Source organism: Cucumis melo, chromosome 5 (genome assembly GCF_025177605.1).
Source record: "Cucumis melo cultivar AY chromosome 5, USDA_Cmelo_AY_1.0, whole genome shotgun sequence".
Lineage (NCBI taxonomy): Eukaryota > Viridiplantae > Streptophyta > Magnoliopsida > Cucurbitales > Cucurbitaceae > Cucumis > Cucumis melo.
Window position 1 is genome coordinate 11,129,969 of NC_066861.1, and position 17,516 is coordinate 11,147,484.

The window sequence follows — 17,516 nt, forward strand, 5'->3', positions numbered from 1 at the left end:
ATTTGAAATATGCTATTTATTTGTGTTGTTAGCCCAATTTTTTATTCAATTAGGTTATACAACAATTTAGTTACTAAATATAATAATTTATAAGGAGTAGTGTTTAAAACTTTAAAATTTTCAATTGTTTAATAGGAATTTCATTTTAATGTATATTAAAAAGAATTCCTTTTTCATATATCTTTCTTTTCCTTACCCCCAAGGTTGAGTTTTTCCTTTGACATGTGATTACCTATTTATAGCTTTTTAGTGCTATTATCTATAACCTAAATCCTTTCGTTTTTTCATTACATAATGTAATTTTATGATATTCTTCTATAAACTAATCTCATATTTTAACTCTTAATGATTTGTTTATTTTTTTTAAAAAAAAAATTGATATATTCTTCTAGAACAATGAATATTTTCAAATAGACCAAAATATAACAAAATTTTATATTCTACTGATAGATAGATGTTGATAGAATCTCAATTTTGTTATTTTTAATAATTTTTCTTAAAAGAATCTATTTTCTTTTTACAGTTTAATATTATATAAATTTAAATAATTCGAAAATTTGAACTCTTAATCAATTGATTTATACTCATATTAAAATTAAAAATCTTTATTGAATAATATTGATACCAAAAAGTTTAAATATCAAAATCATTTTTTATGTGCAAAGTGAAGCATAAATCAACTGATATAAAGCATGTGTCCCGTTTAAAAAAATTTGAATCTAACTCAACTCTTAAAAGCTAAAGAAAAAAGAAAAACAACAACAATAAATAAATAAATAAAACTTTTTTTTCTATAATTCTTATCTCTTTCGCCAATAAACACATGAATGCTTTAAAATTCCCATTTTGCCCCTCGGAGATAAAAAAAAAAAACAAAAAAAAAAACAATGATTTTTTAAGGTTAAGATAGAACTTTGGTTCCAATACTTTGACCCTTTCATGAAGTTTTAGTCTGTATGTATAAATTTAGTCTCTATGCTCAACAAATCATAAAATTTGTTCCTAAAATTATTAGTTTTTAAAATATATATAATAAAAATAGAAAATAATGTTACACATACTCAGGGTATCCATTTTTGGAGACAAATAATTATAATTATTCAACTAATTTTAATTAAAATTAGGAAAACTTACATAAATGCAACAAACTACTAAACTATTTACGGTGTGTGTGACAAAGCTCATAAAGTTAGCCAATATTTCAGGTTTGTCCTTCCATCTTTCTTCTCTTCCTCGCGATGAAATCGTTTTCCTCATGCAATTTCTTTCATCGTCTTCCTACTCGATTTCTTTCGTCTTTCTTCCTTTCCTTTTCTTTTTTTCTGCGATTTCTTTCCATCTTTCTTATTTTCCAATTGTTTTTTACGTCGTTAAATCTTTCCATCGTATTTCTTCTTTTCCTCTTTTTTTCGCTGAGATTTCTTTCCATCGTATTTCTTCTTTTTTGATTTTGTGATTTCTTTCAACCATCTTTCTTCTTTTTTATTCTTTTTTACGTCGTCTAATCTTTCCATCGTCTTTCTTCTTTTTATTTTTTCTTCGCAATGATTTCTTTCCAGCATTTCTTCTTTTCCTCTTTCTTTCTTTCTTTTTTTTACGTCGTTTAAATTTGGATAACCAAATCTAAACGACCGTGTAAAAAAAATAGCAAAATCTAAAAAATTGTGTATAAAAAATCTTGAAAAAAATCATTTAGATTAGAGTAGCCAAATGTAAACAATCGTGTAAAAAAAAAAAAATCATCGATAGACAAATCTAAACGATCGTGTAGCAAAAGAATTTTAAAAAAATTGTTTAGCCAAATCTAAACGATCGTGTACCAAGTTTTGAAAAAAAAATCTACCCAAATCTAAACAATCAAATCGAAATGATCGTGTGACCAAATTAAACGATCGTGTAACAAAATTAAACGATAGAATTGAAAAAAATAAATTGTAGCCATATCTAAACGATCATGTATCAAACAATAGCCAAATCTAAGCGATCGCAAATATATTACGCGCGCGTTGTTGACAGCGTAGTTGACGGGACATTTTTGGTATTTTACATATTGAGCCTTTGGGCTTTTTCTGTTTTCGGAATTGTTCTATACAATGTAAATACTTTGCTACTTTTTTATATTTTGAAAAGACACCCTTAAAATTAACTTCCAATAAACAAATTTAGTGTTTGTATATTTGAAAATACAAAATCTAAAATTGGATTAAATCAAAAAATTGATAAACCAAAATAACATTGTAGTCTCATTTTAATTAAAGAAAAAGGGGTGTTTTATATATGATATTGTTCTAATTTCATACATATTGTCAACTTTGTCAAAGTTTAGTTAAATCAATAAATAATTAGGTAGATGACTATCTTTCATTCCCAAGTGTTGCACTTATCACCAAAAGAAAGAAACAAATAGAAAAACATCAATGGGAAACTTTTTGGGAAACTCCCCATACTCAAGAAGATAAAGCATGTTTGGCAAGACTATGAGCAACTCGATTGCACTCCCTTGAGACAAAACTGAGACCAACAATGTTCGATAAGGCAAATAAAACAATGCATTCAGCATAAAACACACCAAAAGGAAAAATGGCAAAATTCATAACATAGAAGTGCTTCACAAAAACCTCCATATAAGATTCAATCCAAACATCCAAGTAATCTAAACCTTCAACACCGAAAGCCTCATCTTAATCGTTGTAGTTTCACCTACCTCGACAGGTCCACAACCTTGGCAAAATAGCACTTGGGCAGCCACCAAATCACTGTTCGCACTTCGAATCACAGCCCCCACCCCTGACCCATGCTTGTTTGGACCGCACACCACATCCACATTAAGCTTGAGCCTCCCTCTCATTGGCGGAAGCCAAACCCGACGAACGCCACCCCCTCTCAACACCCCTAAAGTGCTACTAGACTGCAATTCGACAAATATTTACAATACATCAACCCCAAACTCCAAGCATGATTAATCTTCCCAATATAATCCTCAATCCAATCCATCTTATTTTTTATAGGCATAATAGAAGAAGAATGAACCAAGTTGTTCTTGTCCTCCCACAAAGCCCAACAGATGATGCTAAAGCGAATAAATTTATTGGAAGACAAAACAACCAGCCACCCATACTAGCATGTCACTAATATTCATATGGGGATTCACATAGTCGAGAAAAAATGGGAAACATTCTTCCCGTAACTCCATCGCACGAAAACACATGAAAAAACATGATTCTCATTCATAATATTGTCCACAAATAGAACAATGACCAGATAAAATCACTTTCCTTCTTTGCAGGTTGAAATTAGTAGTCAAAATGGAGTGAAAAGCTTCCACACAAGAAAAATTTACCTTATTAGGGACCTGCAAAGACCAAACTTTCTTCCCCATAATTGGGTAGAATTCATCTCTGAGGACAAAGCTTGCACGTTTACTTGAGTAAAAAGTAGACAAGTCAAAAAATCTCCATTTTTAGAGTAGTGTCATATCAAATGTTCTCGAATCATTGTGCGACAAATGGGGATGGTCAGAATAGTTTGGATATCATCATCACATAAACATGTTTTCATAACATCAACATTCTACTCACCCTCCAGAATAATATCTACCACTTTAGTGACATGTACACATTAGGGGCACTGGAAAAAAGGCTTGAAAGACCGCTCGTGATAAATCCAAGGATGTTGAAAAATTAGAGTATCATCACCACTATCAATGCACCTACGGATTCCATTTTCCATCCCCCATAAAATGCTCCTCCAAACAAAAAAAAAAAAAAAGAGAGTGCCCATTATTAGCATTCAAAGAGGTTGTGTGAGAAAATTATTTACCTTTAAAAAGATTGGTTAACAGCCAAGCTTTTTTCGTGAGGAGAGCATTGTTAAAACCTTCAATATGACAAAATCCGTGACCACCTTTCATTTTAGGTTTACAAAAAGCCTTCCATCTTAGTCAATGAATCTTCTTGTGAAGACTAAAGGAACCCCACCAAAATCAAGCAAGTTCTTTGAGAATATTCTAACAAACATATTTGGCAATCTTAAACAAGACATGGCATAAGTAGGAAGAGATTGCACAACTGCCTTAATGAGAATTTCTTTAACACTCATAAAGAACAACTTTCCTTTTCAAGAAGTAACACACGTTTGAATCTTCTCCTTTAGAAATCTAAAATCTCAACTCTTCTTTCTCGTGAAATACAACAGGAGACTCATATATTTTCCTAGATCTTTGACCACATTAATATTAAGGTTATCGTTGAACCCCATTTATAGATTTTGATTCACATTTGGGCTAAAATAGATAGCAGTTTTTTGAAAGTTTATACATTGGCCAGATCCAACTTCATAAGCTTGAATAATCACTTTCATAATACTACACGGCTTAACATTAACTCTACAAAAAACAATCATCTACAAAAAAAAAAAATAAGAGATGCCCGCCGCCATTCAACCCCGAATCATGATTCTCCGATGAAAGAGGAGAAGAAAAGTTTTCCTTGTACAAAATAAAGAGATACAACGACAAAGGATCGGCTTGCCGCAAACCCCTTTGAGGGTAAAATGGGAGAAAATGACTACTATTAATAAGCACAGAAAAATGGATCCATAATCGATGTAATCAAGTCAGAGTTGAAACCCATGCGATCCATCAATTTTTGTAGAAAACTCATTTCAACTCTATCATATGTCTTGCTCATATCCAATTTCATAGCCACAAAGTCTTTCCTCCCCTGCTTCTTTTTAGAAATAAAATGAAGCAACACTTTGACTCAACAGAACATTGTTAGAAATTAGTTGTCCAACAAGAAACGCACTCTGAGACTTGGATATGACCTGAGGAAGAATCCTTTTTAACCTTTTTGTAAGAGCTTTCACTATAATTTTAAACATGACACTTTAAAGATTTATAGGTCTAAAATCAGAAACCTAAGTAGCACTTCTTCTTTAGAATCATAATGATGTTAGTGTGGTTAAAATCCCTTATGGAAGTGTTTCTATTAAGAATCGCCAGACAAGTTGACATAACTTTTTCTTTCACCATACTTTGGTGCTTCTGATAAAATAATGTAGGGAAACCATCAGGACATGAAGCCTAGGACGAATCCATCTGAAAAAGAGTCATCCTTACATCCTCATTAGTAAACTTCCTCAGTACAAAACTATTCATCTAATTTGTGACCTTCCTTTGAATTCTCGCAATGACCAAGTTGATAGTCCTCTCACAAGGTATTCTAGAACTGAAGAGCTTATGAAAATGACTAAGGAACACCCTTAATGGTGACAGTTATCCAGGTTCGTTACTCATTTAAAACACCCTTAATGGTATTCCTTTCCTTTTAAATTGATGATTTCCTGTGAAACCATTCAGTGTTTCGATCACCCCCTTCAGCCAGCTCTCCCTTGATTGTTGTTTCTAGTTCATCTCTTCCATATTTGGGCATGCTGAAGCGAGTTTTCTAGCACATATACAATAGCAAATTTCGGGCTGTGGGGATCCTCCATTACACATTAAATTTTAGTCTTCAAAGCATGTACTTCCTTGCTAAAATTTTTGGGATTACACCTTTTCTAATCCATAAGATGGAGGCCACACTTTTCAACATTACTTTTTACCTCACTTATCGTTTTTTGAAAATTAATATCATCCAGAAAAGGACCCAACCAACATTTTTTTATAATATCAACACAAGCATGCTCTTGTACCCAAGTTCCCTCATATCGAAATATAGGTATATACCATCTCTAGCTTAAACGTTTAACATCCGAGCATCCCACCTAGCAAATAGAGCGATGGTTTGACAAGTTCCATGGGAGATGAAGAAAACCTGGAAGTTTGGAAAGCATTTAAGAATTCATCATTAGCCCAGACTTTGTCTAATCTTTTCATAATAGGCCTTTGGGTTTTCCATTTGTTAGACCATATATGTATAAGCAATACCAACAAATCCTAAATCATGAAGGTTGGGGTCAAAGGTTGTCTCGCATAATAGCTTCATGTTCTTATTGAATCTAGTGGAACCACCCTTTTGCTCACTGCTCCAAAAAGCTTTATTCAAATCCCCACCCACCAACCACGTCGAGTCATCAAAGTTATGAAGCTCCCAAATCAAATCACAAGTATCAACCTTATTCTAGCCCTCAGGGCATCCATAAATACTAGAAAACTTCCTCTTCTTTTGTTCCCAACATTTAGAACAATCAATATGATGTTTTGAAAAAGAACGCAAAGAAACCTCCACCTCCTCGCGCCATAATAAACATATTTTGCCACTGCTTCCCCTCGATTTAACACAGAAGCAACCTTCAAAGTTTAATCTAGTCTTGATTATCTCAATTCATTTCTTATCACATTTGGTTTTAGATAAAAAAACCAACTGAGGATTTTATCTATTAATCACCTCTCAAAGGTCATTGAACACTCTCGAGCTCTCCAAGCTTTGATTCTTCCAACATAAAATGATTCTTGCGTTCAACGGGACTCTTCAAAAGCCTTCACTGTTGGTTTGATGATTTAACCTTCCTCAACTCTTAGTTTCTTTCCTTCAATGAAAAACATTTCCTCCTCATGTGAGTCAATTAGAGAAAATTTTAACTTTCCTTTCTCTAGTTCTACCACATCTTTCATAGACCATCTATTCATAGCAATCCTTGTTTGATGATGAAACTCACAATCTCTTTGCCTTTGACCAATTGTTTCCTTATGATTGCTACTAACTTCCATAATCCCTTTCTTCCCACTCCTCATTATGATCCTCCCTCTTAATCTTCGTGCTTTTCTTACCCACCTTCATCGCTTGACTTTCATCCCTCACCTTTTACTTTTGATTTTCCTTAACTGTCAGTGTCTCCATACCCCATCATTACATCTTCCTCATTCCTCACAAGCGTGCCTCTATTCCCTTCTTGATCTTATAAGGAATTAATGTTTTCCTTCCCACCCCCACTGTAAACCCCAGATCATAGAGAAGCTCAAGTCTTTTTGAAGAACTTCGAAGAATAAGTGTTGTTTAGAGTTAATATTAAAAGGAAACTCATATTTGTCATTAAAATTATGTTATGATTATTGTAAAAGAGGAAATTTGGCTAAGTGTCAAGGAATTGAAGCTAAGAGATCGTTGAAGGTTGAATCTCGTATAGTCATGTGGAATCCCAAGCAAGATTGAAGATAGAAAGGTAATCTCGAGGCAATCTTGGTGCTTGTTCAGTTGAGATGAAGAACACAAACTTTGACTTTTCAAACTAAAAAGTCAACATTTTGATTTTTTACAATTTTGTCATTCTTGACTAATTTTGACCTTACGAGCATGAATCTGCATTTATTTTCTCAAGATTCAAATCACATTTGAATATATTACCGGTCAAAGTTTGACTTTTCAAAAGTCAAAAGTTAACATTTTGACTTTTACAACTTTGACTATTTCCATCTTTTCCGAGCTTTCGAGTATGAATCCACATTCATATCTTTAATATTTAAATCCTATTAAGCATAAAGCTCTATTAGTAATTTAACGCCGACAACTATATCACATATACTTGTCAGTTTCTCTCTCTTCTCCTGTTTCAAACAATTTGACTCATTCCATCATACTGTTCTAAGTTTATTCCACATGAGCTAGCATGGGAACCTAATGGACTTATAGATCATGGGTTCCAACGAACCGAGATTAACTGGCTAAACACTTTTAGACCAAGCTAATTAACATTCGTTAACTAACGAGTCATTCCACTAAAGTCTCGTAGTTGCACTCCCCTCACTATAGATATATTTATGTCCATCTGATATAACCATGATCAGTAAGTTAATCCTTCACAAGTTGTTTGTAACCTCGGTTGGGCCAAAATACCATTTTACTCCCGATGCTACATCTTGTTCCTTAAGTCCCACTGATCCACTATTGAACAATTGGTTTAAGGTACAACCTATAAACCAAATCCCTCTTGGGTCAATGAGAGGGTGGAGCCCCATTGTTCAAGAATTGGATTCAATCCTTAAGAGAACAACCTATCTACTAACCCTAAAGCGGGTAGGAGTGAATTCCGTCTTGCACCCTATGTTTCTAACTATCCACCCGATTTTACCCCTAAAATGGGAGGCTTATTGGATCAATGCTAATGAGTTGCCCTCACCTATGCAGATCTAAGGATAATCTCGTGTGAACAGGAGTTCACAGTTAGCTCAGGATTAAGATTAAGTTACCTAGTTCATCAATAATCGAGATAGTCAGTTTTGAACAGTAAATGACGTTATAACGTAAAAGTGACTATCTCATGATTCTCTCTTATGTAAACCTTTTACATAGAATGCCTCCATTTTCATGTCTCTACATGAATTATTCAAGATTACATTATTTGTATTAACTACAAAGCGGGCCGCATCATAATATCTCTGAATAAGGCGCCCAACCTTTATTTATATACTATAGACTATTTAGACGTTTTACTCGAACTTAATCCATATTTATGTCTCTACATAAAGTTCAAGTTTACTCAAAATAGCCTTGGGATCTTAGTTTATTGGATTTAAGATTATAGTATTCAATTTTTCAATAATGATTTTATTGAATAGAATATGATTACAACTACGAGTTTTAGGACATAAATTCCAATACAAACATGAATGCTCTCTCACTCTCCCCACCCTCTCTTCCATGAGAACAGTAACTCTCTATCCCTTGTTTCATTCTTCCCTTTTTTTAGCCAATCTACCTTCAACCATTTTCTATACTTGTTTCTTCCCACGTCAGTTCGATACCCCTTCTCCTCCTCACATTCCCTTATTGTGTGCCCCATGATGCCACAATGATAACAAAAACCTAGAAGCTTTTCATATTTAAAATGGTACCATACCTCGTTAAATACATTGAATTTGATTTTTATTCCACGTTGAAGAGGCTGGGTGACGTCACCTCTAGTCTCATATGTTGCCCCATCTACTTACTACCTTTCTTAGAATCTATCTCAATCAGATCCCTCAGTTGTCCTCTATTTTGTGCTACCAGATGTTTTGACATATAACCAAATTTTAACCCGAACCTGAATCCACAATTTAGCAATTTTAAAAGGGATTGTATCAATACTCTCAGTTTCATATAATAGGACCAGCACAAGCAGACCATTATCGAATGTTCAAGGCTAAAGTAATTTTAGGGACCATTTTGAACTCAAAGCTCAAAGATCGAGGTGTTCATTTTGAAATTTTAGAGACCAAATAGATAACAACTTCTAACTTTATAGACCAAAAGTGTATTTTACTCTTTATTTTTAATCTTATAGAAGTACCCTAATAAATAGTTTAAATTTGTGCGAAGAAACTGATATTTTTCTTCTTAATTTAACAGATAAGGATAGAATTTAGAAATAAAAAAGGTTGATACTCAAAAGTGATTAAAAGTCAAAGAAGAATATTATCAAATACAGCTAATTTAAAACAACCAAATACGTACAATTAATTCCCCTATTATTCAGTTACTTCACAGCATTTTTTCCTTTCAAATTGAATATAAAATCAAAAGAATCAATTCTCCAAAACAAAACACAAAGTAATATAAAAACATATATATTGGAAATTGTCGAGAATTGTCACAAATGGAAGTAAAATTTAGATTTTAGAATCTAATTCTATCCATGTTTATGATAAATTTTGAAATTTTTCTATATTTTATAAATATTTTAGTTTATTTTACAATATTTGAAAACAACATTTATATACATATAAGACATGTGGATTAAAATACTACGTAAGTTTATTCAATTTAGTTCTTATACCTTTAATAAATCTTTGCTAACTTAATGTTGTTATACAGCATTTTTACTATAAATTTTAGAAACACATTTGTATTTATTTGCATAAAAATAATTGTGATTGTCTCACACATTTCAATAAAACTAACATCAGGCACTAAAAGATAACGTAGAATTGTCGATGTTTTAATTTTTTAAAAGATTATTTTTAAATATAGAAAAGTGGGCCAAAATATTTATGTAATATAACAAAAACATGCGATTATCTACGTTCATCCATATTATGAGACACAAATAATTGTCTCTCTTAAGACACCAATAATTGATTTATTGTGGCCTATCAGAAATAAATCGTATATTTTATTAAATTTGTAAATATTTTAGGAATGTTGTGTCATTACCTTCTAAATTCAATGGTCCAATGTTTTGCTAGAAACCTTGAAACAGAAATAGAACTACATTTATGGAGGGAAATAACGGTATGATATTCAATCTTATAAATTCTAAGTCAATTTTCTCAACAGTGGTCTTATTTTACTTTAATTTTTCTTCAGCAATACAATTAATAAGTTACTTTTTTCTTTTCTTTTCGTTTTTTTTTCTGGTGTTTTATAGTTCTTCTCAATAAATAACATTTAGGGCTGATTTAAAGGATATTTTTATTAAAAAAAAAAAAAAAAAAAAAAAAGAAAAGAGAATATTTGCAATATTTCAAATCGTAACGCCAAACCAAACCACTAAACTCAATCACCAACCAAACCATTCAGTCATGGAGATGCTTTAAAAAAGAATTTGATTGTTAATGTACACTATCATTCAAACATAAATGAATTAGACTTCCAACCCAAAAACCCTTCAAAGATTATCAAAAATAAGTTTTTTTTTTTTTGAATTAAAAAGAACTCTATAAATATCAACTATCAGGATTGGGTTGAATTATTTTTAAAACAGACTATATTTATATCACCTGGCTTCCACAGGATTTGTCAAGATATATATATATAAAGGGGAGGAGGGATTAAAGCGCTAGTAAGCATTTAGCTAAGGAGCTTCTAAAAAGTTAAGATGGTAACCCCATTGTTTGATATTTAATTATGGTCCTATCAATTTGTGCTTGTTAGCAAATATCCAAAATACAATTACTTTTCCTAAGGTCACATTCCATAAATATTTGAATTTCGATTTTGTGCTAGCTTTCATGTCAAATCTTCACAATGACCTTTCATTCTTCCTTTAACAAACATGTAAATTCTCAACCAAATTAAAAAAAAAATAAAAATAAAAAACAAACCTCACGTACAAGTAATGTTTACAAGATGCTTTCCAGGAGAAAAATGTTCACACTTAATTGTTAAAGAACAAAAAAATACAAATTATTCTTTAAACGGTAGGAGGGAAGTGAATGTTATGTTTTTAACCTTCAATTTTCCAAAATTAAAAAAAAAAAAAAAAAAAAAAAAAAAAAAAAAAAGTCAAAAGGTTACCTTTGACTTAGAGAAGTAAATAAAAACAAATTTGGGAGTGAAAAATCTGATCAAAAAAATCAACAAATATGAGCTTTAAATTAAAGCGTCACCATTCATAATTAATTAATTATAATCACCAAAGAAATTAATATATCACAATTCCATCTCACAATCAAGCATTAGCATGAAAACCACTCTTATCTTTTTCTGATAAGAAAACATGAATCACACATCCACATAACCAAGACAGATATGGAACACAAGCAAATATCATGAGCAATGCAAAAACAATATTCTGATTGGAAACAAAAAATGATTTTGCAACACAAGCTCTGAATTTGGGTAACAGAAATAAATTAAAATGCAACAAAATTTGTATATTTGGTAGAAACCAAAACACATTACATAAGCTAAAAAAATCAATCCAGAATTTGAGAAAGAGATATAGCATTCTTCTTGTTACAACTCAAAGGAAATAGGAAATAGGAAAAAGTGATGGTAAAGGGCATAAAAGCTAAGGTGTATTATATAAAACTGGAGGAGAAAGAATCAAGTACAAGAACAGGAATGCATAACAGCAAATAATTTGATTATCAACCCATAGAGAGAAATAAACTTACAAACACCATTTTTAATTCATGAAACGACAATAAGAAGAAAAGAAAGACATGTTCAGCTACTATGACAATTTTGCATTTGTGAACATTTTTTTTCTTTAATCATTTTGAGACTTTTTGAACAACTGGCTGTAATTTTACCTTTGATAGTTAGAACCATGAGTGCATGCATCCATCAGCCACGTCGCAAGGGTATTAGAAGTATCGCACCAGGCAGCACATTTGAAAATGGATGAATACCGGAGGATCTCGACCCAACGTGCAGCTTTCTAACTCAATCATGCTTTTTGTGAAGCTTGAAGCCAAAAACTCTGGGAACATAGCCTTGTGTGGCTTTTTGTGGCTTCAGGTGTCCGTATGTCATCAAAAACAAGTGTGGGAATGTGGTTCCGAAATAAGCTCCATCAATATCTTAGGCCAAGTGAAGGAAAATCATGAAGAACATGAGGCAATAGGTGTACACTAACAGTATTCTTCATAAAGAGACTAGTTAAGCAGGCATTCACTTGCGAAGGAAAAAGAAAAAGGCAACTCCTCAGAACCCAAACGAAAAATCCAGAACCATTACTAAAACAGAGAAGCCACAGATTAACATGTAAAAAACGAATGCCTAGCGCCCTTTTAAAAGCAAAATTTATCTGCATGCAAGCTCATAATTGTGTCCAATATACATTTGCAGCCCATGGAATATCCGAAATGGCGACTCTAACTTAACAGAAGACATCAGGGAGCTACTTTTGAAGAAAAGTAAATTCAAGCGAAAGCACTTCTCTATCTGTACTTTCAATAGACACACAACTTGTGTGCTTCTCCAAGAAGCATTAAATGTGATTACAGAATTTTCAAAACCACTTTTAATTAACTAGGCTAACACAACATAAAACTTTGAATGTGCTTTAAATTAACTAAAGGCACTGGTCAACCTGCCAAAAATGTTCCAAACCTACCCTTAAATCTCAAAATACCATGCAAAGCAAAAATTTAGAATGTGAAACTGACTCGCTGATTTACTGTAGCAGGTGGCACTTAATAAAAAGGAAAAAGAGAAACATGGCCATGCCTTGTGTATTTATAACAAAGCATGTCCTTTTGTAATATTATAGAACCAAATGCGATCAAACCATCCTAGGTTGGCCATAGTGACCACCTACTTATAATTTAATATCCTATGAGTTTGCTTGACACCAAATGTTGTAGAATTAGGCCACTTATCCCATGAAACTAATCAAGGTGCACGTAAGCTAGCCTGAACCTGAACACTCGTGAATATATATATATATATATATATATATATATATATATATATATATATATATAAAGCACAATCAAACATCTTTTCATGGATGACTTAATTGAACATGCAGCGACCATATGCAGTGAAGGAGAACATCCTAGGCAAACTAATGTTCTACAACAACTAAAAACTATCAAGGCCTTGAAACAGCTTTTAAAACTGATATAACAGTTGACCATTCATAACAATGGAATAATTGTGATTCGGTTATTTTTACTATTCAAAATATGAACTCCGCTTGGGATCGCAAAGAAGAATACACAGAGAAAAAAAAATCACAGGAAGAGTAGTATAAAACCAAATATTATCTTAACTAGCAACATGAGAGAAAAATAACACTACACAAAAATGAGTAAATTTAACTTATGCTTTTTAGGGAAAAAAAAGCACAGCGGAAATCAATCTCATAAAAAGTTGGCCATACATAATTCACTATAAATTCAATAACAAGCATGTAGACGTGCAGCAAAGAATCAAAATAATTATATATGAGAATAAAATAACAACAGGAAGGGAAAGAAAAGGCAGAAGGACAAGACATGATATATTTAAAGAAGGATACTGCCTTGATACTTTGAACGAGGGTAATATATGTCTTCACATTTTGGGCAATATATCTTCACAGTGCTTGAACGAGGAATATCTGACTGCCCTACTGGAAGGCATGGTTGTCCACAGCAGTACACTCTTGGGCACCTTCCAAAGTCGTAGTTTTTATACTTCTCCAGCTGTATTTTTCATAGTTAGCAATTTAAACAGAGGGGAAAAAGAAAAAGCTAAAGAAACTTGAATAAGAAATTACCATTGCAGATATTCCTTTGCCAGTTAGTATGTATCTGACATGAATTAAACCATACAGCATCTCAGCAGCCGACTCAACTAGTTCATTCTGTTCTTCAGTGAACATGTCACCTGTGCACGGCCATACACTTAAAATATGTCAAAATTGTCAGGAAAACAAACAAATGCATGTCAATGAAAATCGAATGAGTACAAAGAACAAAGATATAAAGTATGAACTATGAAGTAGTATTGTTCTTCTTCGAACAGAAGACTACAAGTAGTACTGTTCTTCTTCGAACAGAAGACTACAAGTAGTACTGTTCTTCTTCGAACAGAAGACTACAAGTAGTACTGTTCTTCCAAAGCAAGAAAGAGAAGTAAAAGGGAGCTGGTTAATATGTAGAAACAGTGAAGACTGAAATTTTCTCATTGCTATAACGGGAAAGATTTAAACAAGTCTAGAAAATGAGCTAAGAATGGATTGTAATGTTTAAGTTTAAACAATAAATAAACAAATAATTCCATAACAATTCCAAGATCTACCAAATCTAAACAAAATATTCTTAAAGGAATTAGACTTCCTAACATCGAACCGTAATGTCTTCCAACCATAAAATCAATGGAATACCAAACAAAGATTTCCTATCATATTAAACATATTAAAATACTTATAGAAGAGCTTCATAGACCCGTAGTCTAATTGATACACATATATTGAACTTCCAAATGATATTGTGAAAGTCAAGGAAGCTTATGAGGGAAGAATTATACATTTCTTAAATCAAGAAAGGGGGGAAACGAGAATGTAGGATTGGAAAAGACAGCCTCACCATGAGAAGATTCAACATCCAAGATAAGATCAAGTGCATAGTCATAGTACGGAACTTGACTGCTCAAGCCACAAAGATTGAAATCATCTTGTATGTACTCATCGTCAACTTCACAAAAAAATTCATTTCCCCTCAAATTGCAAAACCACGAAATCCATGATGTATCATCTCCGTCTGAACCACTGACATCTGATTCTTCGCTGTCTGTTTCAGATTCCTCTGCCATTAATGGAAACTTGTTAGATACAAAAAAAAAATCGAAGAAGAAGACAAAGAATAGCAATAATATCTCCAGAAATAATGCTGCCATAGAACCCAAGTACCACTCTATCATTGGACACAACACTCGATAGCAAAAATGCAACACCCAGTTCAATTAACTTCTGTGTAGATTTTCAAAACACGGAATAAAGACATTAAAAAACCTAGATCCCGAATAAAACAAAAATTAGAGTTAAAAACTAAATTTCCCAAGCGTATACCCAAAATTCAACTGAATAACACGAACTAAAAAGAAAAAAAAAACTCAAATTAATATTAAAAAAAAAAAGAAAAAAAAAAGAAATAAGAAGGAAAAAAGACTAACCATCGGAGCATTTATTCTTGGATAAAGAGGCAGAACGATGATCAAGCTGAGGTTTACCAGTGGAAGTGGAGGGCACAGAGAGCCTCTCCTTCTCCTTACTATGAAGACCTCTTGAAGTAGAGGGAGAAGTCTTCTCAAGATGTTTATCGAGAGCATCGTTGATACGCTTTCGATCCAAGGTAGCACCAACGATCTCCGATTTGGAAGAACCACCAATCCCCCCTCCTCCTCCTCCTCGATCCCTATACATATCTTAGAAGAAACCAGAGCTTGTAAAATTCAAATTGAAACAAGTGATGGAGGGACCCCCCACCCCCTCCAAAAGAAAAAAAGCAGAACTCGGGGGATTGGGGAGCTAAGAAGAAAGGGAGATTAGGGTTTTTGTTTAGAGAAGGAAATGAGAGGAAGTCATTAGGAGGAGAGAATAGCAAGAGGAGAAACGGAGGTGGAAGAAAAATGGAGGAGAAAGGGGGAAGAAAAACAGTGGGTTTGATGGAAGAAGGAATCGAAGGAGGAGAGGTCTAGGGTTTGAAGAAGTGGAAGAGAACAGTTTGCTTCCGCTTCTTCTTTTTTTTTTTTTTTTTTTTTTTGGTTTAATTTCTCTCTCTAAATGAAAAATCAAAGAGTATGGTAAAGGGTTGCTTTGAGAAACCACGAGAATTTCAGTCGATAAATTATTGTATTAATTGTTTATATATTTTCTTTTATTTATTATTATTTTGTCTCTTAGTTTTACAATGACAAAGGAATAAAGTTTTGAGTTAAATATCTATTTTTAAAAATTAGGTTACAAGTTTGGTAGGTAGTCTTCTTTTTTTTTTTTTCTCTTTTCTTTTTAAATTACAAGTCATAGTACTTTACATTTTTAAAAATTTTATCTATTTACTCCTCAAATTCATTTTTCTTTTTAATATATTATAATTTAATTCATTTTCATAAATAAAACACATGGTTCATTTTGATAAATATAACAAAAACATCAAAAGAAAATTTTGGTCTATGTAACAAAATCAAAAAACCTATAATATTTTCGTAAATTTCATACTTGCCTTTGAATAATGTTGTTCATCTTTCACTTCTTTTTCTTATTCTTGTTTATGATTTATTCATCTCCTTTTTATATTATTAATTTCTCCATGCTATTACTTCTTCCTCATTTTACAATATTATGGTTATTTATGTAAATATTTACCAATTTATTCATTTCCTCTTCTAAAATTTCATTCTTCTTCTTCATTTCTTAGCTTTTTTTTTGCTTCTTGGTACAAGATCAAATCATTTAAACTCGCTACAAGGGTACAATATCGTTTAGATTTGCTATATGATCGTTTAAACTAGGTACAAAATCATTTTTTCACGCATGTGTCATTAATTAATTGCAGGAGTATTTTTGTTATTCACATCGTAGGCTTGTCGACTTTTTTTCTTTTTTTACAATTGTTTTATACGGTGTAAATATTTTCGCGCTTTGTTTTATTTTTTAAAGAACTCTATAACAAAACACCAAAATTTTTACGGATCATGTAACAAAATCAAAAAGCCCATGAAGCTGATAAATTTTTTTTTTATAAATTCCAGATTTGTCATTGATAATACAGACGATTCGTCACTCTTTCTTCTTCTTCTTTGCGATTTATTCATCTTCTCTTCTAGATTTCTTCAGCTCAACTTCCAGATTTTCTTTCTTCTATTTTTATTCATCTTTTCTTTTTACTTACAACATCTCTTCCAAAATATCAAGATTGTTTAAAATCACTTTGATATGATCTAAATGATCGCTTACCTAGTCAACACGATCGTTTTAATTTAGAGCTCTTTTTTCATCGTTTAAAAAGAACTACACAATCGTATGGATATGATCTAAACGATCGCTTACCTAGTTAACATGATCGTTTAGCATGGTCAATACGATTATTTAGATTTGAAGCCCTTTTCCCAATCATTTAAAATAACTACATGATCATGTGGATATGACCAACAATCGCTTACCTAGTCAACACGTTCATTTGGCATAGTCAATACAATCGTTTAGATTTAAAGCCATTTTCGCATCATCTAAAAGAAATACATCATAATATGAATAAGATCTAAACGATCGCTTACCATAGTCACCACGATCGTTTAGCATGGTCAACAAAATCTTAGATTTGAAGCTCTTTTTCCATCGTTTAAAAAGAACTATGTGATCGTGTGGATATGATCTAAACG

The 17,516-nt window shown here is 32.3% G+C and overlaps 1 protein-coding gene across 1 annotated transcript; it reads right to left on the reverse strand.

The window, feature by feature from the left end:
• Positions 1-11,697: 11,697 nt before the first annotated feature.
• Positions 11,698-16,032, reverse strand: LOC103496901 (putative casein kinase II subunit beta-4). The gene is made up of 5 exons (XM_008458939.3): positions 15,309-16,032; positions 14,723-14,941; positions 13,912-14,021; positions 13,672-13,837; positions 11,698-12,226 (listed from the first exon to the last, which is right to left on the reverse strand). Exons 1-5 carry the CDS (start codon positions 15,556-15,558, stop codon positions 12,090-12,092), a joined length of 882 nt encoding a protein of 293 aa, XP_008457161.2. The 5' UTR covers positions 15,559-16,032; the 3' UTR covers positions 11,698-12,089.
• Positions 16,033-17,516: the final 1,484 nt, after the last annotated feature.

Coding starts and splice junctions, on each gene's coding strand:
- LOC103496901 (XM_008458939.3), bottom strand. CDS start 15,558: ATGTATAGGGATCGAGGAGGAGGAGGAGGGGGGATTGGTGGTTCTTCC. Junction 14,022..14,722: donor GGATGTTGAATCTTCTCATG/GTGAGGCTGTCT, acceptor GGCCGTGCACAG/GTGACATGTTCACTGAAGAA. Junction 12,227..13,671: donor TCGTTCAAAGTATCAAGGCA/GTATCCTTCTTT, acceptor ACTTGGCCTAAG/ATATTGATGGAGCTTATTTC.